General features: G+C 41.8%; 1 protein-coding gene and 1 long non-coding RNA gene across 3 annotated transcripts in view; one reads left to right on the forward strand and one right to left on the reverse strand.

Annotated features, from left to right (window-relative positions):
- The first annotated feature begins 137 nt into the window (after nucleotides 1-137).
- On the forward strand, nucleotides 138-16,420 carry LOC134336597 (uncharacterized). Its single transcript, XR_010015835.1, has 3 exons — nucleotides 138-217; nucleotides 10,422-10,466; nucleotides 15,692-16,420. It is a non-coding gene; the product is annotated as an uncharacterized LOC134336597 (long non-coding RNA).
- Nucleotides 10,484-24,365, reverse strand: part of LOC134336596 (growth factor receptor-bound protein 2) — a 144,625-nt gene continuing 130,743 nt past the window's right edge. For both annotated transcript variants that reach the window (XM_063030918.1, XM_063030919.1), the window contains exons 3-5: nucleotides 17,406-17,528; nucleotides 16,427-16,595; nucleotides 10,484-14,014 (exon numbers count right to left, since the gene is read on the reverse strand). In XM_063030918.1, coding sequence (XP_062886988.1) covers nucleotides 13,829-14,014; nucleotides 16,427-16,595; nucleotides 17,406-17,528 — 478 coding nt within the window. In that variant the 3' untranslated portion in view covers nucleotides 10,484-13,828. The remainder of the gene's footprint in view (nucleotides 14,015-16,426; nucleotides 16,596-17,405; nucleotides 17,529-24,365) is intronic.

Below are 24,365 nucleotides of genomic sequence, written 5' to 3' on the forward strand. Positions count from 1 at the left end.
TCGGAGAGCGGGAAGCGCGAAGAGTAGGCGGGGCCTACCGAGGGGGCGGGGCACGCCTGACCGGGGCGGGGCTTGGGTCACGTGGGGTGACGTGTGCGGAAGAGCGGCTCTTCACCTTGAGGAACTGAGTCGCGGGTCTTTCGGGTTTCAGATCACCGGCACACGCGGCTGCAGCAGTACAATGCAATACATGATAAATATAAAATACTGAATTCCTGTGAGTATATACAGTGTACGTATATTAAATAGTTCAATGAAAATTTGTGTAAAAACAGAAATACAAAAAGCTGTGCGAGTTCAATGTCCATTTAGAAATCGGAGGGCAGAAGCTGTCCCTGAGCGAGTCCCTCCAGGCTTCTGTCCCTCCTTCCTGACTTACTGTCCAAGGAGAAGAGGGCATGTCCTGGGTGGGTGGCCTCTCTGATGGTTTGGATACAACGGAGGCGAGTACCCATGATGGAGCTGACTAATTTTATAACTCTCTGCAGCTGATTTCGTTCCTGTGCGGTAGCCCCCACCCCCATGCCAGACAGTGATGCAGCCTGTCCTAAAGCTCTCCGCGGCACATCTGCAGAAGCTTTCGAGTGTTTAAGGTGACACATCAAATCTCCTCAAACTCCTAATGAAATATAGCTGCTGTCTTGCCTTCTTTATCGCTGCATCGATACGTTGGGACCAGATTAAATCCTCAGAAAAAGTGAACTTGAAATTGCTCCACTTGTGACCCCTCTATGATGATTTGGATTGTGTTCCCTTGTCTTACCCTTTCTGAAATCCACAATCAGCTCTTTGGTCTTCCTGACTTTGAGTGCAAGGTTGTTGCTGTGACACCTCTCATCTAACTGGTATATCTCACTCCTGTTATCACCATCTGAGATTCTGTCAACAACTATCGTCAGAAAATTTATAGATGGCATTTAAGCTATGCCTAGCCATACAGCCATGGGCTAAGCACACATCCCTGAGATTAGCAAGGAGGAAATGTTATTTCTGATCCACACAGGCTGGTCTCCCAGTTAAGAAGTCAAGGATCCAATTGTAGAAGGAGGTACAGAGGCCCAGGTTCTGTAGCTTTTCCATCAGTGTTGTAGGGATGATGATGTTAAAACACTGAGCTATACTCAACGGACAGCATCCTAATATTTGTATTTTATTGTGCATGTGAGCCTATGCCACACGGGAGCCATTGAGATTGAATCTGCTATAGACCTATTGTAGCAACAGGCAATTTGTTGTACCTCCAGGTTCTTGAGGCAGTAGTAGATTCTAGTCATGGCCATCCTCTCAAAGCACTTCATCACCATAGATGCAACTGTTACTGGACAGTAGTCATTAAGACAACTCACTACTCATCTTGAGCACTGGTCAGTTGAGCTCCCTGCCCAAGACCAACAACGTGGACGAAGCTTGGCTGAATGATTGGGGCTGGAGCAGAAGACTGAGCCTGCTGTTGGGAGTTGCTCTCAGGCAGGAGGCGGGAGAGCAGGTAGGTGGTATTGGGTGATAGAAGTTGTATGGGGTAAGGCTAATGGCAGGTTTCTGCAAAATGGAAAAATAAGTGACAGGATTTAAATAAAAGGAATGAAGATTTTAAGGTTTTTTAGATTATGAAGACACGTGGTCCTCTTTTATTGTCATTTAGTAATGTATGCATTAAGAAATGATACATTATTTCCTCTGGTGTGATATCACAAAACACAGGACAGACCAAGACTGAAAAAACTGACAAAACCACATAATTATAACACATAGTTACAAACAGTGCAACAATACCATAACTTGATGAAGAAGTCCATGAGCACAGTAAAGTTCAAAGTTTCTCAAATGTCCCACATCTCACGCATGGCATGGTTTGGTTCAGTTTTGAATGTGAACCTGTTTCTGATATCAATTCAGTTCGATTAAGGATTTGAAAAGAAGCATTAGCAGATATTGTGGTTCCACAACCTTTACAGGTGTACTTTTAGTATGTTGTGAAGATAGCAATGTGAGAAGGCTTTGGGGTTAAAAGCTGTGGGAGGAAGGAAAGAAACACTGGGAAATTATAAACACAAGAAAGTCTGTAGATGTTGGAAATCCAGAGCAACACTCACAAAATGCTGGAGGAACTCAGGTCAGGCAGCACTTATGGAAATTAATAAACAGTCAACGTTTTGGGCCAACACCCTTCATCAGGATTGGAAAGGAAGGGGGAAGCTGCTGTGATGAAAAGGTGGGGGTGGAAGGGAAAGGGCTGGAGAAGGAATCTGATAGGGAGAGGAGAGTGGACCATTGGGGAAAGGGTAGGAGGAAGGGCACTAGTGGGAGGTGATGGGCAGGTGAGAAGTGGTAAGTGGCCAGAGTAGGGAATAGAGGGAGGGAGATTTTTTTTAGCAGAAGTAGAAGTTGATACTCATGCCATCAGGCTGGAGGCTCCTCAGAAATAATATAAAGTATTGCTCCTCTACCCTTAGGGTGGCCACATTTTGGCACAAGGTAGGCCATGGACTGACCTGTCACAACGGGAATTGGAATCAGAATTAAAATGTTTGGACACTGGGAAGTTCCGCTTTTGGCGTCTCTAAATTTACGGGGACCTCCCCAATTTAGAGGAGGCCTTATCGGGAGCACTGAACACAATAGACGACCCCAGCAGATTTGCAGGTGAAGTGTTGCCTCACCTGGAAGGACTATTTGGGGCCCTGAATGGGGGAGAGGGTGGAAGTGAATGGGCAGGTGTTGCACTTAGACCATTAGTGTGGAAAAGTGCTGGGAGGGAGATGAGTGGGGGAGGGACAAATGGACAAAGGAGTCACAGTGGGAGCGATCCCTGCAGAAAGTGGGTGGTGGGGGGAAAGGAGAATGTAAAGATATGTTTGGTGGATATGTTTGGAGATGAGTGAAGTTGCGGTGGATGTGTTGGATGCGGAGAATCATGGTGTGGTATGGAAGGACAAGATAAACTCTATAACTGTTACTGCAGCAGGAAGATAGAGTGAGCATGGATGTTCAGGAAATGGAGGAGATGAGGGTGAAGGCAGGGAAACAGTGTTTTTTGAAGGAGGACGACATCTCAGATGTCCTAGAACAGAAAGCTGCGTCCTAGGAACAGATGTGGTGGAGTCAAAGGGAGACTGATAAAAGGGAATAGCAGTTTTACAGGAGACAGGGTGGGAAGAGGTAACCGTGGAATTGGTAGGTTTATAAAAGATGTTGGACGACACCTAAGTTAAAGGGAAAGGTTGAACAAGTTGGGTCTTTATTCTTTGGAATGTAGAAGGTTGAGGGGGGACTTGATAGAGGTATTTAAAACTATGAGGGGGATAGATAGAGTTGACATGGATAGGCTTTTTCCATTGAGAGTGGGGGAGGTTCAAACAAGAGGACATGAGTTGAGAGTTAAAGGGCAAAAGTTTAGGGGTAACATGTGGGGGAACTTCTTTACTCAGAGTGGTAGCTGTGTGGAACGAGCTTCCAGCAGAAGTGGTTGAGGCAGGTTCGATGTTGTCATTTAAAGTTAAATTGGACAGCTATGTGGACAGGAAAGGAATGGAGGGTTATGGGCTGAGTGCAGGTCGGTGGGGCTAGGTGAGAGTAAGAGTTCAGCATGGACTAGAAGTGCCGAGATGGCCTGTTTCCGTGCTGTAATTGTTATATGGTTATATGGACAGTTTGTCTCCAGAGATGGAAGCAGAAAGATGGAGAAAGGGAAGGAGGTGTCAGAAATGGACCAAATGAATGTAAGGGCAGGGTGGATGTTGGAGGCAAAGTTGGTGAAATTGAGCTCAGCATGGGGGCATGAAAGTAGCGCCAATGCAGTTGTCAAAGTAGCGGAGCAAGAGTTAGGGAGCATTGTCAGAGAAGGCTTCGTTACCTACCCAACCAAGAGGCAGGCAGGCACTTTTTGGAAGAAAAGTGGTTGGGGTGCTTGAATGATGGTAGGAGTACAACTATAGATCTATTTAACACTGTTTCTGCCATTGACCTTACACTGGTATCTGAAGATATAGAAAGTGTGTGCAACTGGGAAGTTACGATACAACAGTGGGGAGTGATTATTTGGTGTGGCTCTGTTTGTAAGAGATGGAATTACATCTTTAGAAAGCGGTGACATAGGGTCAGAGAATGGCGAATATTTATGGGTGGAGTTAAGAAACTTCAAGGTTAAAAAAAAACATCATGGGAATCATATATAGGCCTCCAGATCGTAGCCAAGTTGTGGGGTTGTGATCATAATATGATTGCATTCATACTGCAATTTGAGAGGGAGAAGCATAAGTCACATGCATCAGTATCACAATGGAATAAAGGGAATTACAGAGGCATGAGAGGAGCTTGCCCTGGTGGATTGGAGAGGATACTGGTGGGGATGACGGCAGAACAGAGGTGGCTGAAGTTTCTGGGAATAGTTCACAAGGCGCAGGATAGACATGTCCCCCAGAAGTTGGATGATTGGGAAGCTTTTAAAATCCAACAAAAGGCAACTAAAACAGCTATAAGTGAAACAATGAAATACAAGGGCAAACTAGCCAGTAACAAAGCAGGATACTAAAAGTTGTTTTTCCTGTTATGTAAAGAATAAAAGAGGCTAGTTGATATTGGACCACTGAAAAAGTGATGCTGGTGAGATAGCAGCAGGGGTCAAAGAAATGGCAGATGAACTTAATGCGTACTTTGCTTCAGTCTTTACTGTGGAAGACACTAGCTGTATGCCAGAGGTCTGTGAGTGTCAGGGAGTAGGAGCCATTGGTATTACAAAGGGAAAAAATGCTAGGCAAACTCAAAGGTTTTAAGGTGGATAAGTCACCTAGACCAGATGGACTACATCCCAGAGTCCTGAGGGAGGTTGCTGAAGAGGCAACAGATGCATCGGTCATGATCTTTCAAGAATAACTTGATCCTGGCATGGTCCCGGAGGACTGGAAGATTGCAAATGTCACTCCGCTCTTTAAGAAGGGAGGAAGACAAGAGGAAATTATAGGCCAGTTAGCCTAACCTCAGTGGTTGGGAAAATGTTGGGAGTCCATTATTAAGGATGAAGTTTCAGGGTACTTGGAGACTTATAATAAGTCAAAGTCAGCATGGTTTGTGTCAAGAGAAATCTTGCCTGACAAATCTGTTATGAGTTCTTCAAGCAAATAACAAGCAGGGAGGAAAAGGAGAGGCAGTGGACATTTGATAAGGTGCCACACATGAGGCTGCTTAACAAGATTAAATCCTACGGTGTTACAGTAAATATACTGGCGTGGATAGAGGAATGGCTGACAGGCAGGAGGCAGCCACTGGGAATAAAGGGGGCCTTTTCTGGTTGGCTGCCAGTGACTAGTGGTGTTCCTCAGGGTCAGTATTGGGGCCGCTACTCTTCACACTGTTTATCAGTGATTTGGATAATGGAATTGATGGCTTTGTGGCAAAGTTTGCAGGTGATATGAAGATAGGTGGAGGGATAGGTAGTGCTGAGGAACCAATGCAATTGCAGCAGGACAGACAAATTGGATGAATGGGCAAAAAGGTGCCAGATTGAATACAGTGTTGGGAAATGTATGATAATACATTTTGGTAAAAGGAACAACAGTGCAGACTATTATTTAAATGATGGGAAGGTTCAAATATCAGAGGTGCAGAAGGACCTGAGGGTCCTCATGTAAGTCTCCCAGAAGGTTAATTCACAGGTTGAGTTGGTTGTAAAGAAGGCAAATGCACTGTTGGCATTTATTTCAAAGGGAATAGAATATAAAAACAAGGAGATAATGATGAAGCTTTACAAGACACTAGTCATATTGTGAACAGTTATGGGCCCCTTATCTCAGAAAGGATGTATTGTCTTTGGAAAGACTCCAGAGGAGGTTCATGAGGACGATTCTGGGAATGAAGGGGTTAACATGAGGAGCATTTGGCAACTTTGGGCCTGTACTCACTGGAATTTAGAAAAATGCATGGGGATCTCATTGAAACCTATCAAATGTTGAAAGGACTAGATAAGGTAGATGTGGAGAGAATGTTTGCTCCAGCGAGGTTACCTGTAGAGAAAGCTTCTGATATGTTATGGACACACGGGTTGCTGCTTAAACTTGACAATGGTTGGTGGTAGAATGTTCAACGGGTTCAAGACTTTTTTTATACGATAGGATATACAAATTAGGGTAGAAACAACATTCTCTCGCGGAGTTTCCCAACCAGACGTCCACGGACCCCCGAGTTAATGGTAAGGCTTAGCGGCATCAAAAAAGGTTGGGTCTAAGGAGTGTGAGATGGGACTCCACAAGGGAGTATGTGTAGCCTACTCCTTTTTCAATGTTCTGATTAATGCCATTTTCTTAAATGTTGGCTCAGACATTTCCAAATCATTATATGCTAATGTTGGTGCAGTGTGGGAGAGGCAGGAATATATATATAGTTAGGAAAAGGTAAGCAGCTATGAATGAGGAAGAGGAATGGGGACATTGTTGGGGTTTATTTTCTGTTGCAAAGACTTGAGTTTTATTTATTTTTCTAAAAGGAACATTACACCCACAATTGAGCTCAAGTTATATGGTAAATCTTTTAAACAAGAGACAGTGGTAAAGTTTCTTGATATGTGGATGGACACAAGGTTGACATGGAAGGTGCATGTGAATAAAATTCTAGAGAGGTGTAAAAGAAAAGCCCTTAATGTGCTGAGATACGATTGGAGTGCAAGTAGTTGGGTGTGATTGTGGTGCAAGTAGGAGGATATTTTAACAAATTTATATTGCTTTAATCAGATCTGTCTTTGATTATGGATACGTTGCTCTTGAGTCAGCCTCACCAGTGATCTTAAAGCTCCTAGATAAAGTTCAAGCTTGGACATTGAGATTATGTTGTGGTGCTATTAAATCTTCCCCAATTTCAGCAATACTGTAGAAATAGGTGAAGTTTTTTTACACAACTGCAGGTTAGTTAGCAATAATTTTTTTGTTTTAAAAAAAAAGTACCTCTTACAACAATGATTAGTGAGGCACAGAGAGATCTGTATTTACCAACAAGTACCTTCATTGTTCAAACTAACAAGTATCTGAACTCATACATTAAATACCTTGTGTGCACACCCGCTAAGTATCCCTGACTCTCCTTAACAGAGAAAGAATAGCAAAGGTATTACCCGGGCAAAGGAGTCTGCACTGGCCGAGCTTCCCTCGTAGTCTCGATTCACCCGCCACCTGTTTCACGCAGGGTTGCTCACGCTTGTATCTGCAATGGTTCTTCTTCAAAGTTACCACTGCCAGCACACATGAAGCATCCACTTTTATATCCATTCCTTATCAATTCAAATATTGCATTCCAGTGACATTGGCCATAGGTCATTTGTCTCACCTTTAACACCTTGCTTTTGGCTCTGCTCCAAGCCAGCATCCATTTCTTGCCCTCTTCTCATCAAGTGACAGTCGATAATTTATGGCTCTTTGTCCTCAATCAGCAACCAGCCCAAATCACTCCAGGCAGGCACCAACCCTAACATTCACAAACCTGCATATTATATCCAACCAAAGAACATCTCACAAATAACTTATTTGGAGGTGACCAAAACTGCACACAATACTCCAAATCAGGCCTTGCGAGGATTTGGGAGTCCTTGTGCAGGATACCCTAAAGATTAACCTCCAGGTTGAGTGGGTGGTGAAGAAGGTGAATGCAATGTTGGGATTCATTTATAGAGGTATAGAATATAAGAGCAGGGATGTGATGTGATGTGACGTTGAGGCTCTGTAAGGCACTAGTGAGACCACACTTAAGAGTATTGTGTGCAGTTTTGGGCTCCTTATTTTAGAAAGGATATACTGACATTGGAGAGGGTTCAGAGAAGAGTCATGAGAATGATTCCAGGAATGAAAGGTTTACCGTATGAGGAACATCTGGCAGCTCTTGGGCTGTATTCCCTGGAGTTCAGGAGAATGGGGGGCGGGGGGGGAGGATCTCAAAGAAAATTTCCGATTAGATATGGCAAAGTTATTTCCCATGGTAGGGGAGTCTAGGACAAGAGGGGCCGAATGGCCTACTCCTGCCCCTATTTTCTATGTTTTTTTTTAAAAGGAGGGCATGACTTCAGGATTGAAGGGCATCCACTTAGAACAGAGATGTGGAGAAATTACTTTAGTCAGAGGGTGGTAAATCTGTGAAATTTGTTGCCACAAGTGGCTGTGGAGGCCAAGTCATTGGGTGCATTTAAGGCAGAGATAGATAGGTTCTTGATTAGCCAGGGCATCAGAGTCATACTTTATTGATCCCAGGGGAAATTGGTTTTTGTTACAGTTGCACCTCATCAAAGAGTATGGGGAGAAGGCAGGGAGTGGGGATGACTGGAAGAATTGGATCAGCCCATGGCTAAATGGTGGACCAGGCTTGATGGGCCGAATGGCCTACATCTACTCCTATATCTTATGGTCTTTTCTTTCTTCTTTCTTTATTAATCTTTTTATTGATTTAAAAAGAGCATATATACACAAACAAGAGAATTATCTCAAATATATATATCAATAACAATACAAACAGAAAGTGAAATAGGCATACATAGTATTAAGCTAATATGTAGTATATAATAGTGAGAAAAAAAAACTTTAAATTTTTAAAAATGAGAAGGAAAAAACCCCACTACACTATATTGAGAAAAGGGGTAGAAAAGGGACTGGGCAGTCCATTCTGAGGATACGACCAAAAAAAGGGAAAGACTTTCTGATAAAATCTAAAACTTCGAAAAAAAATAATTGGAAGAGTAATAAATCAAATCAAATGAAAATATTGAATAAAAGGTCACCAGATTTGCTCAAATTTAAAGGATGTATCAAATGTCCGACTTCTTATTTTCTCTAAACTTAAACAGGACATAATGGAGGAAAGCCAATAAAAAACAGTAGGTGGATTAGAACCCTTCCACTTCAATAAAATTGCTCTCCTAACCAATAAAGTTGGAAAGGCTATCATACGTTGAGCGGAAACAGGAATATTTCCTGCTTCCAATGGGATAATCCCAAAGATTGCTGTAAGTATATTAGGTTGTAGGTCCAGATTCAAGACTTTTGATAGCATTTTAAAAACATCTGTCCAAAAATTATCTAGCTTTATGCCACCTCAATATTACATCTGTCACAAATAGGATTGATGTTGGAAAAAAATACGTGCTAGTTTATCCTTTGACATATGGGCCCAATGCACTACCTTGAAGTGTATCAAGCAATGGCAGGCACAAATAGATGAGTTATTAACCAAATGAAAAATTTTACTCCATTGATTATCTGAAAATGACTCTTGAAATTCCAATTCCCAAGCACGTTTAATTTTATCGTTAGAATTTTATTCGTAAATTCAATAACCGTTTATAAATTATAGCTATCAACCCTTTTTAAGGTGGTTTAAGCTGAGAGAGAGCATCTGTCACATTAGGTGGATAAGAAGAGTAATTTGGCAGCAAATCACGTAAAAAATTCCTAATTTGTAAATATCTAAAAAAGTGTACATTAGATAAATCATATTTATCCACTAACTGAGAAAAAGACATTAAACAATCCCCTAAAAACAAATCTGAAAAAGTTGTTATTCCCTTGGTTTTCCAAATTAAAAAGGCCTTATCCAAAATTGATGGTTTAAAAAAATAATTGAAATGGATATTACTAGAAAGAACAAAATTATTTAACTCAAAAAAATCTATGAAACTGAAACCAAATTCTTGATGTATGTTTAATAATGGGATTAAAGTCTTGTCTACTAATCTTAGAAAACAAAAAGGGAAGAGGAGCTCCCAGTAAAGAGGCCAAAGAGAACCCCTTCGCCGACTTTTCCTCCAAATCCAACCATGAAGGACATTCATGTATGTCTGAATAATGAATCCAAAAAGTAATATATCGAATATTAATTGCCCAATATTACATTCTAAATGATGGTCTTATGGAATTGAAGCTGCTGCTAAATCTAAAATCTCTTAAAGATCACTCACTTCATTAACCTATGTTTTTTCCCCATTGACCAAACTGAAACACATACACTAAGTGGCCAATTTATTAGCTACACCTGTATACCTGCTCATTAATGCAAATATTTAATCAGCCTATCATGTGGTAGCACCTTGGGTGCCATGGTAGCATAGCAGTTAGCTCGATTGTTGTGCTAGACAGTGCGGTTTGAGCATTTCAGAAACTGCTGATCTCCTGGGATTTTCACACACAACAGTCTCTAGAGTCTAGAACCACACAGAGAATGGTGCAAGACACAATGTCCAGTGAATGGCAGTTCTGTGGGTTAATGAGAGACGAGTGGCCAGTCTGGTTCAAGCTGACAGGAAGGCCACAGTAACTCAAAGAATTACATGCTACAACAGTGGTGTGCAGATCAGCATCTGCAAACGAAGTAGATAGATGGGCTACAGCAGCCCAAGACCAGAAACATTTACATGAAGTTGATTTAACAGTAATAAATGAACTCTTTTTGTGCAGGGCATTAAGAGCAAGGAGGTCACAGTGAGAAGAGGGGTGGTACAGGTATGTGTCAACAAAAGAAAGCCAGACCACTTCATGAAGAATACACAGCATTTTATTATTCACAGTTAATTTCTAGCTACCAAATGCATTGAGAATCAAGGGATAAGTACACAGGCCTTTCCATTTTAACATTGATTTGTTTAATATATACATGAAATGTCTGCAAGGCTTATGATAATACACCAATTCAAAAACAGTAAACAATCAACTGGTCCATTTGTCAAAAGCTCTCAGACACAGTTTGATAGTTTGGGTGACAGTGTGTAGTGGAAAGCTCAATCTCATTAGTCTCATGAGTTCTTAGCACAAGTTAAATTAATATGCTACTGAACTCCAGGAAACAAAATTTAATTTCAGACCAACCCCCGCATCACAGTCAAACCTCCTGGTTCCCAGTACTGCCTGTAATCTGACCCCAGAGGCTAACCAGAATCATCATACTTCAATTAGATCCCTGACCATTTTGTTATTCAGCTCCCTTCTACACATTCCTCAACGTTATCTAGACTTGGTACAGACTGTGTAGTTTCAATCTTGCTCAGATTCGATGCCTCATAACACATGCATTCTGATGCAATTACCAGGGCTTAATGGGTGGGTTCCACTTGCCAATACTGATGAGTTTGTGTGTGGTTTCTGAGGCTGTAAATGTTTAAGCAATGTCAACCCCAGACATATGTGATTACCCACCATTTGGCTTCACTAGCCTTCAGTAAGAAGTATTATTGTCTCCTTTAAATCAAGTGATCTATTGACAGTCCTTAAAAGTGTCAGCAGGAAATTAGATTGCACAGGTGCTGAACCAGATGCGTTCTTGTCATGGTACTTAATGCATAGGTGGTAGCTCTAACTGGTCAAATCAGCAAAACAAAAACCAAAACCAAACATCAATTAACAGACAAGCAGCTGTTTACAATTAATTATATATATTTAATGTCAATGTGTTGTATCACAGGCATGGCAAAGAGAAAATGGGGATAGTGGAGGAGGAACTGCCAGCACCACAGAGATTAGGGCAGATGATACCAGGGAATAGACTGTGAACTTTAATACCTGTCTGCTCTGGAACCTGCTTGAAGTGTCCTCAGACTTCTTGTCTGCAGAATTGTCATAATGCCCCTATCCACACCAATCCCCAGGCTGCATTTGGTGAATTCTAACATTTGAATGAATCCAGAGTTTCTGTACTAATCTGTCCTTCAACAGTTGATGGATCAGCAAAAGATTCTCATCAAATGATTTCTATCTCTGCCTTTTCATTTGATGCCCTGAGGCATCCTTTAACATTGAGGTACTATCTGTGCCATGCAGAGACTGTTTGCACCATTTTAGCAACAGGAACCAGATAGGGTCACCTTTCCATCGTTCAACTTATACACACTAACTTTAACCTTACTCCATATTTGTAGTGAATGCCCACATACTGGCTCCAGAACTTTCCAGTGACAACTCTGGGAAATGTTCCTCTTTCCTTGGACTGGTGAATTCTGACAATGACCTACCAACATCCTCAATTTCTCTGCATGAAGTTTCTTAATCTCCATTGCTAACAAAGGCAAGAAACATACAACAGGTATTAGGACATGTATTCATTTAGCCTGCCCATCAACTTCTTCCATAGCAAGATGCCCCTGTACCACCAGGAATTTTGCAGCTGCCAGATTCAGGCCACTGGGTGGCTACACCTGGCATACAAACACCACTGTCACATTGGTGGCCTGAGTGTCACATCACCTGAATAGCACATAAAATGTGGAGGTGGCCAAGGAGACACCACAATTCCAAATAGCAGGCTTATTGATCATGACAGATTTGGCAAAGTGTAACTGGGCTGGGATCACCCATGCAAGGAGCAGTGATAGCTATCATTTCCATGGATCGAAGGCAGTAGGCCTGAACAGCAGTAACCTTGAACATCGGTTCAATTGCAACTAATTTTCATGATCAGTCTCACTTAAAAAGCAAAATGGCCTAAGAAATAAATTATTACAGTGCTTGATTGTGATAGAAGCAAAGAATTTAATAAAATGCAAGACAGCTTTAAAAACCAAAGTTCATTAAGAACTAGAATTTCTCAGTTATGTCATCAGATGTGTTCAGCTCAAAAAAAAATCAAACTCCCATTATCCAGATGGGCAGGTGAAACTCTGCAGCTCCCCCAGTGACACAGCAGAACCATTGGTGTGTTTATAATTAGTCTGGCTGGAGCGGATGAGCTGGGCTGAATGGTGCAAACTGGCTGTGGAGAGAAAAGCAGGGTCATGTAGTTAGCTCTACTCTGCAGTGGGCAGAGAGAGCAGCTAGCAGGGATTCACTGAAAGAGCCTGAAGAATTAATCCCTTTGTTGACTCACGCATCATATTCAAAGTACACCTGTTATACAAACCTTAGCGATGCTAGTATACTTTTAAACTTGGCATGACAAACATAGCTTTACAAATGAAAAATACTTAACCTGCTGCTCAACTGCAGTTGCAGTTTGCAGTGGAGAGGAAAATGGTGACAAAGGTCATTTGGGAACATTTTAGAACAGTGTTCAAATATCAAACTGCTGGATTCCCCATACCTGGTCTCAGTCAACATCCCCACCCCAGTCACAGGCCAGATAGCCAATGGCACATCAGTGTGAAATGCCCAATATTTGCCCATCAACTGACTTGAAGCTCTCAGTTATTAAAGTGAATTAGAGCAAAAGATAAGAAAAATCAGGACAGGGAAAAAAATCAAAAGGCACTATGAAGACAGAATTCAGAAAGTGCTCAGCCAAACACCTTTAAAACCATTAGCAGCCCAACCTCCTGTATAAACTCCTAGAACATGCTGTTGATAAAAGCCGCCAAGTTATTCTCTAAAATTACAAATCATCTTGACAATTTGTACTTGATTCCTATAGCTGCTAGTTGCTAAAGGAAACATTAGGCTTATTTCCAAGGACAAGCTAAATTAGCAACTTGTACAAAGAAAAAAAAGCAGGAATTCCAAATGGAAATGAACAAGGCCAAGAATGATTAGTTTTCTTTTGAAAAGCCCCAAATGCAAGGACTTTTACTGACCTCTGGCCTGTGTTACATTGCTGATAAGATTATCCAATATTTGCATAGAGAAAAAACATTTAAATTCTACAACAGGATTAGAGTAATGGAATTATAATCCATGCACAGATTTACAAGGGGAGGGAAGAGAAGAGGGGAAGGATGGGTTAGAGAAGAGGGGGAAGCAGCTGTGGAAACCTATTGGTAAAATCGCTCAGCTTTTCTGTTCCACCTCAGAATTGGTTTTGGCGCTCTAGTTTGAAGTTCCATACAGACTGTTAAGTTCACGGGGGAGCCGTGATTGCCTTCAGGTTTCAGCACTGCTGTCCATCAAATGTTTCTGTTGACTGGAGTGACATAGTTGCGAGGGAACATGCCTGACTGCCCGTGGCAACTGCCCTTCCACCAGTTGGGGTCTGAGTTGTCTAGAACCTGGATAAAGTCACCACGGCGGAAGCCGAGCTCACCTTCCTCCTGCGGGTCAAAGTCGAAGAGTGCCTGCACGTATGTGGGTTGCTGTGGAGACAGATAACAACGCAGAGTTAACAAGGCAGACAGTGCCAGTTTGAGTTAGGTACTGGGTGTTCAGGGTAGTAGGGTGACTAATAAATAGGCAACAATTGTGGTTCATGGAGACATGCTTGAAAGGCTGAGATTCAAAATTCTTCCTCTCCTGGGTTATTAACAGGCAGCTGTCTGCAGTGCTTAAATCAAGGGGCAAGCCCTGTTATACCACACTGTAATCCAAATTTCTGCAGGTAATGAGCTCCAGCAAAGACCTTACAATTGCAATACATCCTGAAGGCATTTCAGATCAATGTCTAGACCTGAACAAGTTTACATTTCATTTGAAGTCAGTTTGTTGCTTTACGCTTAGAGCTGTTTCTCTTAAGAGTGGGAGAAGCTAGAGTCCCGGAGAATCACATGCAGACATAATTTTACAAATGTCTTGTACTCAGAGGGACCGTGGATAACCCTACTCAAGTTTGGGTCCCCTTTTTTCTATCCAGTGATGCTGCCCTCACCAACATCTCCATTTCCAGACATCCAGCCTCACTGAATCTTCCCAACACCTTAACCTACCACCCCGCCCCCCCAAGCCTCTGCATCCAGTACACCATTCTCCACAACTTCTGTCACCTTTAATGGCACCCTACCACCAAACATATCCTTATTTCTGCACCCTTCCCTCCCTTTCTAGAGATCCCTCTGTGATTCCCTTGTCCATTTGTCCCTCTCCACTGATCTCCCTCCTGGCACTTATCCCTGCAAGAAGATCTACCCATTCACCTTCTCTCTCACCTCCTTTCAAGGCCCCAAAAAAGTCCTTCCAGGTGAGACAACACTTAAATTGCGAATCTGCTGGGGTTGTCGGCTGTATCCTATGTTCCCAGTGTGGCCTCCTCTATATTGGTAAGACAACCACATTGTCAAGCATCTTCACTCGTCCACAACAAACAGTATTCCCCAGTGACCAACCATTTTAATTCCTCTGTCCATCACATTCCGACTTGTTGGCCCATGGCTACAGCAGCAATACCTCATATTCTGAGTTGCCTCCAACATGGCAGGATGAATATTAATTTCTCTCCCTTCTGTTAATTTCTCCCTCTTTCACCCCTCTCTTTTTTTCCATTCCCTATTCTGCCTCCCTTCTCACCTGCCTCTCACCTCTCTCTGGTGCTCCTCTTCCTTCCCTTTCTCCCATGGTCCACTCTCCTCTATCATATTCCTCCTTCAGCCCTTTATCCTTTCCACCCACCTACCCACTTTCTTCCTCTCCTTCACCAACCCACCTTCCTTTTCATTTATCACCTTTTGGCTTGTTCCCTTTCCCCTCCCCCCACCCTATCCTGGATTCTTCCCTCTTTCTGCAAGTAATAATGAATCCCGAGGAAGGCACGGCACAGGCTTAGAATGGCCTGCAGCACCATGTTGAACTTCCAGGACTGCTAAACTATAAATTAGAGTGAAGTTTCAGGCACTTACCTGCATTTATCAGCTCTAAATGTACCTTATTTGTGCAAACCTGAACACTGGCCTTTTACACACCCAACACCAGGAACATTTAACCTCAGCAAGGCTGACAATATTGCATTATACCACAACAGTTTCAAACAACGCATCAATGCTTGTAACTGGATTGCGAATATGAGGACTGAGAACTTGCATTTTGCTTTATGTTCCAAACAGACCAAAGCTGCAATACAACTCATTTCTGAAGCAACTGGAAAAATAATTCTAACACCTCCTCAGACAAGTTGCTGCAAAGTTTCAATGGGATGCAAGAACTATCAACGTTTGAAGCTAGTGTAAATGCTTAGGGCTTCGTACGTTAATCCACTCACTGACCAACAGAGAACAGGGTCTTCTCCATTTTAACAGAAATTTTGTTTCAGTCTTACCCATTCCTCCTTTTCACTCTTTATTTCTTAAAGTAGAATGTGTCAGACTAAAGAAAATGTATTGGTTACAAGTAATGGGACTGCCACAAATGGTCCATATCCTGGAATCCAGAAGCCTGCTATTTCTAGGCTATTCATTGTGTGTATGCCAAGAAGGGAAACACTTTTTATGTTCATGAGTGATTACAACAGAGCCCTATCCTGACCTCCAAGATGACTAATGACCCCACCGTCACCCCTCTTCAATCTCTTAATTACAGGCATTTGCAATATTTCCAAATGTTGAAGGCATAGCCCTACCAGAAGCCAAATGTTCACAACCTGCAATTGGAGATAACATCCCTGTTATTAACTCAACAAAGCATCAGAGTCAACAAGTCACTCAGCCACAAAGGATGATTTGTGCTGAAACATAGGAGCAGTAGCAAAGATCACCTACAAATTTGCAACAATGATTTACAGCTGCACCAAGGAGCCAGTCCTTTAGTTTTTGCTCCCTCAACCATCAATGCCACCCCCTCACCTGAGGGACCTGCTCGATATCACGCAGGAAGATCTGTTGGTTCCGAGACACAGATGTTGATCTGTGATAATCCACCAGTTCATTCAGCGAATTAAACTTCACTACCCACAAGAAGTACTTCCCTGCTCCATCACGCAATACTTTAAAATGCTGTACGTCATTTCCAAACCTATGAAGGAACAAAAAGGAAGACAATTATCATTAAAAGTCATTAACATGGAGGACACAAATCGAAGTTCAGGCTATCTTCAGGTTCTGCATTTCCTTTAATATGTTTCCCCAGAACGGTATTGCTCCACTCCTATATATAAATACATTTTGGCAGCTCAATCAGGTAACTAATCTTCACACAAGGTGATGGCTATTTGACCATGGAAAGTATCATCTGACATCAGCTAACATTTATTCACTGGGATTTTCAGCATGAAGTGTTGAATGGCAATAGAGGCTGGGTAAACATCCATACTTCCCTAGTTCTTGGCCAGCCAGTACCTATATAATACTTCACACAACCACAGCCTCAACATTGCATTGCAGTCTCTACAGGTTGTGGAATCAGACATTTACCTCTAAGATCTATTAATAAAACTACTTTCAAATCATCTTGAAGCCAGTTTTCTGAAATGCTGTACAATTTACACAGGTAGGGGGCAGCAGTGACCACAGTTGAGATTCCCATCTAATATTCCAGATATCAAAAGCCCAGATGCATGCATAGATATTGAGCACTGAAATTACTCCAAACGGGACAATCAGCTTTGGGTACTGAAACTATGATGTTCTTGCAAGGATGAACACCTTGTGAGGCAGGCTAAAGGTGTGAGAGTTGATTAAAAATATATACCATTCTTTTTTTTAAAATAGTTTTTCTCTCCACCTCCAGGATACTTGATTCACTGCAACAAGGTGGGCCTTCAGCCCACCGTGTCTGTGCTAGCCTTTTCTGAGAGAACCACCCACTTGTTCTTCAACTACTCACTTGACTGAGAGTGAGAAGTCGCCGGGCGCACTTTCGCTTTCTCGTATGAGAAAGGCTCCATCGTGCCTCTGTTTGCTGAGCAGTTCCTCTGCCTTTGCTCTAGAGATTTTCCCAAAAAACCACCTGTGAAAAGAAAAGGCAAGTTTCACTCAAGTGTGCTGGGACAATACCGCCACTCTCAGATCTGCAGGTACTACCAAGTAGCATGTCAATATTTATAAAACAATTTGCAGTTATGCAGCAAAATATCCCACAGCAACATAACGTACTAGTCATTAAACCAAAGAACAGGATGGCTGGTGATCAAAGCCCTGATCAAAGAGGTAGATTTAACAGAATTTAAAGATAGAAAGGGCAACACTGAAACACTGCAGAAGTCAGTGATGTGGGGGCGTAATGGGATAAAGAAGGAAAGCGGTTGTGGGGCTGGAGCTTACAGAAACAATAGATGAAAACAGGCTGAGAATTTTAAATACAGGGCATTTGAGTCAAAGCAGTGCAATGAGTGGAGGTGGTAATAGGCAAGTCAGAATCAGGTTTATTATCACTGATATATGTTATGAAATTTGTTGTTTATCAGTAGCAGTAGAGAGCAATATATAAAGAAGTCACTACAAGTTACAATAAATATACTATAAAGTTGCCAGGGCCATGTTTTGAATGATGACAAAAAAATTCCATAAAAACCAGACAGCAATAAGGTAATAAATATCTGGTTGGCTGGAAAGAGATAAGAGGCATTCCACAATGACCATTTGAACCTATTACTACTATTTTATAAACAACACATTATATGCAGCTGAATCTTTCAATTCACTGTAATGGTACAGGGGCCCAACTAATGCAGCCCAAGATTTATGGCGCACATCAAACTGGAGAGTCCATCCAGTCAAAGCTCGTAACACATGGAACGTACTTAGCATTTCACAAAATTGGGCTGATTTTGCATAGTAGTTGAAGGGAAGTGGTTGAGAACGATCAATTATTTTGACCTAATCTGTTTTCCTTCCTCTCCCAATTTAACCTGCCTGAAGCCATTATTTTTAACACCAGCAGAGATCAGGGATCAAGGTTGGCATTTTCTAATCATTGAACTCAGTAAAGAGGTGTCCCGTCACACACCAACCAAATCGGAAGTGAACATCAAATAAAACTGGTCAGAAGCAGACCTCAGTAGACCCAGACTTGCGCAATGCCTTGTGTATAGAACAAAGTTAATTATCAAATTGCAATAACATTGCAAAAAAGGTCAATTATTAGAACTCAAGCAGCTTCAGTAAGTGCATTTATATCATTTAGAATGATTTCAACAAATTGAAAATAGAGCATTACAGTTCAGAAAAAAAAAATCGATTTGCATTTATCTAATCTTTCACCATCCCAAAGTCAGTGATGGACATTACTCACCAATTCTGGAACAATATTGCCCTGCAGAATTTTAATACAGCATGTCCATTAACTCATTTCCTGTTAAAATTCCCTTTTTTACTATTTCCATATCACTATCACAGGACATCTGTGTTCTTGCCTTTGTCCATTTGTTGTTTACACCATCTTGCTTTATTTCCTCCAGACCAGAACCACAGCATTGTGACAGAAGAGGCAGACATTTGGCCTACTCATCCTGCGTCAGCTCAGTCCTATCCAATTCCCTTGATAGATACCTTTTACCATCTTACAGGGAGCTCAAAATGACAAGGCTTTTCTCATACCCATCACTTAAAATGTGTCCTTTTCAAGGAATGGGAACAATTTCTCTCCAATATTCTGTGCAAACCATCATAATTTCATTTATCTCTATCAAATCTGTTCTCAGCTTCCTCTCCTGCAAGAACCACCACTCCAGCTTCTATGGTCTAATGTAACCAAGACTTCTAAAGTCTGAAACCATTCTCCATTACAGCCATTTACACTCTCAATGATCGTAATGACCAGAACTAGATGCAACAGTCTGCGAGTGAATTAGTATTTCAAAAAGGCTAGAATAATTTCCCTGTTTTTGTACCTCTTAAAAGCTTGGCAAGCTTTACTATCATACTTGCAAATGTTCTGCCACCTTCAAATATTTACGCAAAGACATTAACGTCCTTCTTTGTGTTTGCACATTTAAAAAAATAGGTAATTTAGGATATCTTTCCCTTATTTCTGCCAAAATGCATAACTTCTTTCTTGCCTTAATTTCAAATGCCTCTTGTTTACCCATTTTGCCAGTAACAATCCACTGGTACTTTATCACTATCCTCCTGTTTATCATACATTCAAATTTTACAGGAGGGAGAAGGGAAAATGGGAAGTGTCAGTATTACAGTTGAACAAAGGGGACTATGGAGCCATGAGGGAGGAGCTGGCCAAAGTTGACTGGAAAGATACCCTAGCAGGGATGACAGTGGAACAACAATGGCAGGTATTTCTGGGAATGATACAGAAGGTGCAGGATCAGTTCATTCCAAAGAAGGAGAAAGATTCTAAGGGGAGTAAGGGGCGACCGTGGATGACAAGGGAAGTCAAGAACAGTATAAAAATAAAAGAGAGGAAGTATAACATAGCAAGGATGCGCGGGAAGCCAGAAGATTGGGAAACTTTTAAGGAGCAACAGAAGATAACTAAAAAGGCAATATGGGGGGAAAAGATGAGGTACGAAGATAAGCTAGTCAAGAATATAAAGGAGGATAGTAAAAGCTTCTTTAGGTATATGAAGAGGAAAAAATTAGTTAAGACCAAAGTTGGGCCCTTGAAGACAGAAACAGGTGAAATTATGGGGAACAAGAAAATGGCAGACAAGCTGAACAGGTACTTTGAATCTGTCTTCACTAGGGAAGACACAAACAATCTCCCAGATGTAATAGTGGCCAGAGGACCTAGGGTAACGGAGGAACTGAAGGAAATTTGCATTAGACAGAAAATGGTGTTGGGTAAACTGATGGGACTGAAGGCTGATAAATCCCCAGGGCCTAATGGTCTGCATCCCAGGGTACTTAAGGAGGTGGCTCTAGAAATCGTGGATGCATTGGTAATCATTTTCCAATGTTCTACAGATTCAGGATCAGTTCCTGTGGATTGGAGGGTAGCTAATGTTATCCCACTTTTTAAGAAAGGAGGGAGAGAGAAAACAGGCAATTATAGATCAGTTAGTCTGACGTCAGTGATGGGGAAGATGCTGGAGTCAATTATAAAAGATGAAATAGCAGCATATTTGGATAGCAGTAGCAGGATAGGTCCGAGTCAGCATGGATTTATGAAGGGGAAATCATGCTTGACTAATCTTCTGGAATTTTTTGAGGATGTAACTATGAAAGTGGACTTTCAGAAAGCCTTTGATAAGGTCCCACATAGGAGATTAGTGGGTAAAATTAGAGCACATGGTATTGGGGGTAGGGTACTGACAAGGCTAGAAAATTGGTTGGCAGACAGGAAACAAAAAGTAGGGATTAACGGGTCCTTTTCAGAATGGCAAGCACCGCAGCTATTTACAACATACATTAATGATTTAGATGAAGGGATTAAAAGTAACATTAGCAAATTTTTAGATGACACAAAGCTGGGTGAAATGTGAGGAGGATGTTATGAGAATGCACAGTCACTTGGACAGGTTGGGTGAATGGGCAGATGCATGGCAGATGCAGTTTAATGTGGATAAATGTGAGGGTATCCACTTTGGTGGCTACAACAGGAAGGCAGATCACTATCTGAATGGTGTCAAGTTAGGAAAAGGGGAAGTACAATGAGATCTGGTGTCCTTGTTCATCAGTCACTGAAAGTAAACATACAGGTACACAGGCATGTTGGCCTTCATAACAAGGGGAGTTGAGTGTAGGAGCGAAGAGGTCCTTCTGCATTTGTACAAGACCCTGGTGAGACCACACCTGGAGTACTGTGTGCAGTTTTGGTCTCCAAATTTGAGGAAGGACATTCTTGCTATTGAGGGAGTGCAGCGTAGGTTCACTGGGTTAATTCCAGGGATGGCGGGAATGTCATATGTCAAAAGATTGGAGCGACTGGGCTTGTATACACTGGAATTTAGAAGGATGAGAGGGGATCTGATTGAAACATAGGATTATTAAGGGATTGGATATGCTAGAGGCAGGAAACATGTTCCCGATGTTGGGGGAGTCCAGAAGCAGAGGCCACAGTTTAAGAATAAGGGGTAGACCATTTAGAACAGAGTTGAGGAGAAACTTTTTCACACAGAGGGTTGTGGATCTGTGGACTGCTCTGCCTCAGAAGGCAGTGGAGGCCAATTCTCTGGATTCTTTCAAGGAAGAGTTAGATAGAGCTCTTAAAAATAGCGGAGTCAAGGGATATGGGGAGACGGCAGGAACAGGGTACTGACTGTGGATGATCAGCCATGATCACAGTGAATGGCGGTGCTGGCTCAAAGGGCTGAATGGCCTACTCCTGCACCTATTGTCTATTATCTCCATTATAAAAGGAAGCCCCTCTATTCTGAGGCTGTGACTGAGTGTCTTGGACTCCCTTACCACAGAAAGCAACCTCTCCACATCCACTCCATCAAGGCCTTTCAACATTTGATAGCTTTCAATGAGGTCACCCCTCATTCTTCTGAATTCCAGTGAGTAGAGGCCTCACCAGTTCAACATTCCTTCTTTGCTTTTATATTATAGTCCTCTCAGAATGAATGCTAACATTGCATTTGCCTTCCTCATCACCAACTCAACCTGCAAGTTAACCTTTAGGGAATCCTGCACAAGAACTCAAATCCCTTTGCACCTCAGAGTTTAGAATTTTCTCTCCATTTAGAAAATAGTCTGCAGTTTTATTTCTTGTACCAAAGTGCATGACTATGCACTTCCCAACATTGTATTCCATCTGTCATTTCTTTGTCCATTCTCTTAATCCAAGTCCTTCTGTAGTCTCTACTTCCACAGAACTATCTGTCCCTCCACCATCTCTGTATTGTCTGCAAACTTTGAATCAAAGTTATCAATTCCATTATCCAAGTCATTGACATATAACGTAAAAAGAATTGATCCCAACACAGACCACTGTGGAACACCTCTAGTCACTGGCAGTCAACCAGAAAAGGCTCTCCTTTTTTCCACTCTTTGCCTCCTGCTGGTCAGCCACTGTTTTATTCATGCCAGAACCTTCTCTTAATACCATGGGCTCATAGTTTGTTAAGCAGCCTCATGTGTGATACCTTGTCAAAGGTCTTCTGGAAATCCAAATACACATCAACAGATTCTCCTTTATCTATCCTGCTTGTTATTTTTTCAAAGAATTCCAACAGACTCGTCAAGCAAGATTTTCTCTTACGGAAACCATGCTGACTTTGGCCTACTTTATCACATGCCTCCAAGTACCCCAAATCCACATCCTTAACAATTGACTCCAACATCTTCCCAATCACTGAGGTCAGACTAACTATAATTTCCTTTCATCTGCCTCTTCCTTCGGGAAGAGTGGAGTGACATTTGCAATTTTCCAAAAACTACTGATTCTTGAAAGATCTTTACCAATGCCTCCACAATCTCTTCAGTCACCTCTTTCAGAACCCTGGGGTGTAGACCATCTAAGTTCTCTTGTTAGCTGCAGTTCTATCATCCCGCCTTTAGAATTCTTCTTCCTCTTTGGGATGTATGAATTGTGTTACTGCATGCATTCTGTATCTTTGTATTTGCAATCCCCTCCAACTTAATACAATGTAGCTTTCTACTCTGGTGGTAACACCTGCTCCTATGTATTTACACAAATTCATTGCTTTCCTACCCACCTCACAACTCGTATCCTCCCTTAATACCAGCTCATCTGAAACACTGTTTCTGTCCCAAGTTGCAAGATTCTATCCTTGCTTGCTGATCGACATAAACCCCTTTTTCCTATTGATATTAATATTTTCAAATGTGTATAAATTCCACCACGGACATCTCTCTCTCCATATTTGAATGACCATGCTAGAAAAAGCTACATACCAAGTGTTGGTATATGGGACTAGTAAGAGATGGGTCCGGTGACTGGCATGGACCAGGTCGGCCAAAGAGCCCCCTTTACTGTATAACTCAATGACTTACCTCAACTTTCTCCCAGGACTGGTGTTAAGGCACCTAGGCACTAACCTCAAAAAATTTCTCCATCAAAGCCTTCCATCTCCAACTCCCTTCTCCTTTTAAGATACCTCTTAAAGCCTGTTTCTTTTGACGAACCTTTTACTCACCTACTCAATTACCTCCTTTGGCTCACTGTCAGGTTGCTCCTGGTAATACCCATGAAATGTTGATGAACATTTTCATACAACAGTACCATGATGCACATTATCAACTTTTCTACAGGTTTCAAACTAGAAGTTGCTTGCTTTTCATTGAAACTAGTTAAAAACAAGCACAATCCTGCCCTGATGTCAGTGTATCATCAGATTGCAAAAAAAATAGCAATATTTAACTACTATGCAGTCACATCTTCCAGTAAGCATCATACAATTACAACAACCCTGCATCCATACATCCCTCTCATCCCAGGAAGCCCTAAGAATTACGGGATAGTTACAGCATAGATGGAGGTCATCCAGTTAACTGTTATTGCTCTAGCTAGTTCCAAGCTCTTACTGCCTCATTGTAGTGCTGGTAATTCTTCTCAGATCCAGTTCTGTTCCTCCACTACCACTCCAGTAGTACAATTCCAGACCGAAATCACTTAGTTATTTTGTTAATCGCTCTCATTCTGGATCCTGTGCTTTCTGTTCCTTCTGCCAGTGGGTTCTGGTGTACAATTCAATGCAGTGGTCTATTAGTGTCACTGTGACAAATGTTACCCAATCTAAGACAGCAAAGATCCACAGACCTATTCGTAGACATTTGAAGTGGAAAAATTTTTAACGATTTGATTTATCTCCATTGTGAATGATACTGAATTCCATTTTTCAAATGCACCACTTCCACAAGGAACTGCTTGTGACACTAGGTTCACAGACATGACCTCACCTCACGTCTGAGCTGTGCATTTTCT

This window comes from Mobula hypostoma, chromosome 22, assembly GCF_963921235.1.
Source record: "Mobula hypostoma chromosome 22, sMobHyp1.1, whole genome shotgun sequence".
Classification (NCBI taxonomy): Eukaryota; Metazoa; Chordata; class Chondrichthyes; order Myliobatiformes; family Myliobatidae; genus Mobula; species Mobula hypostoma.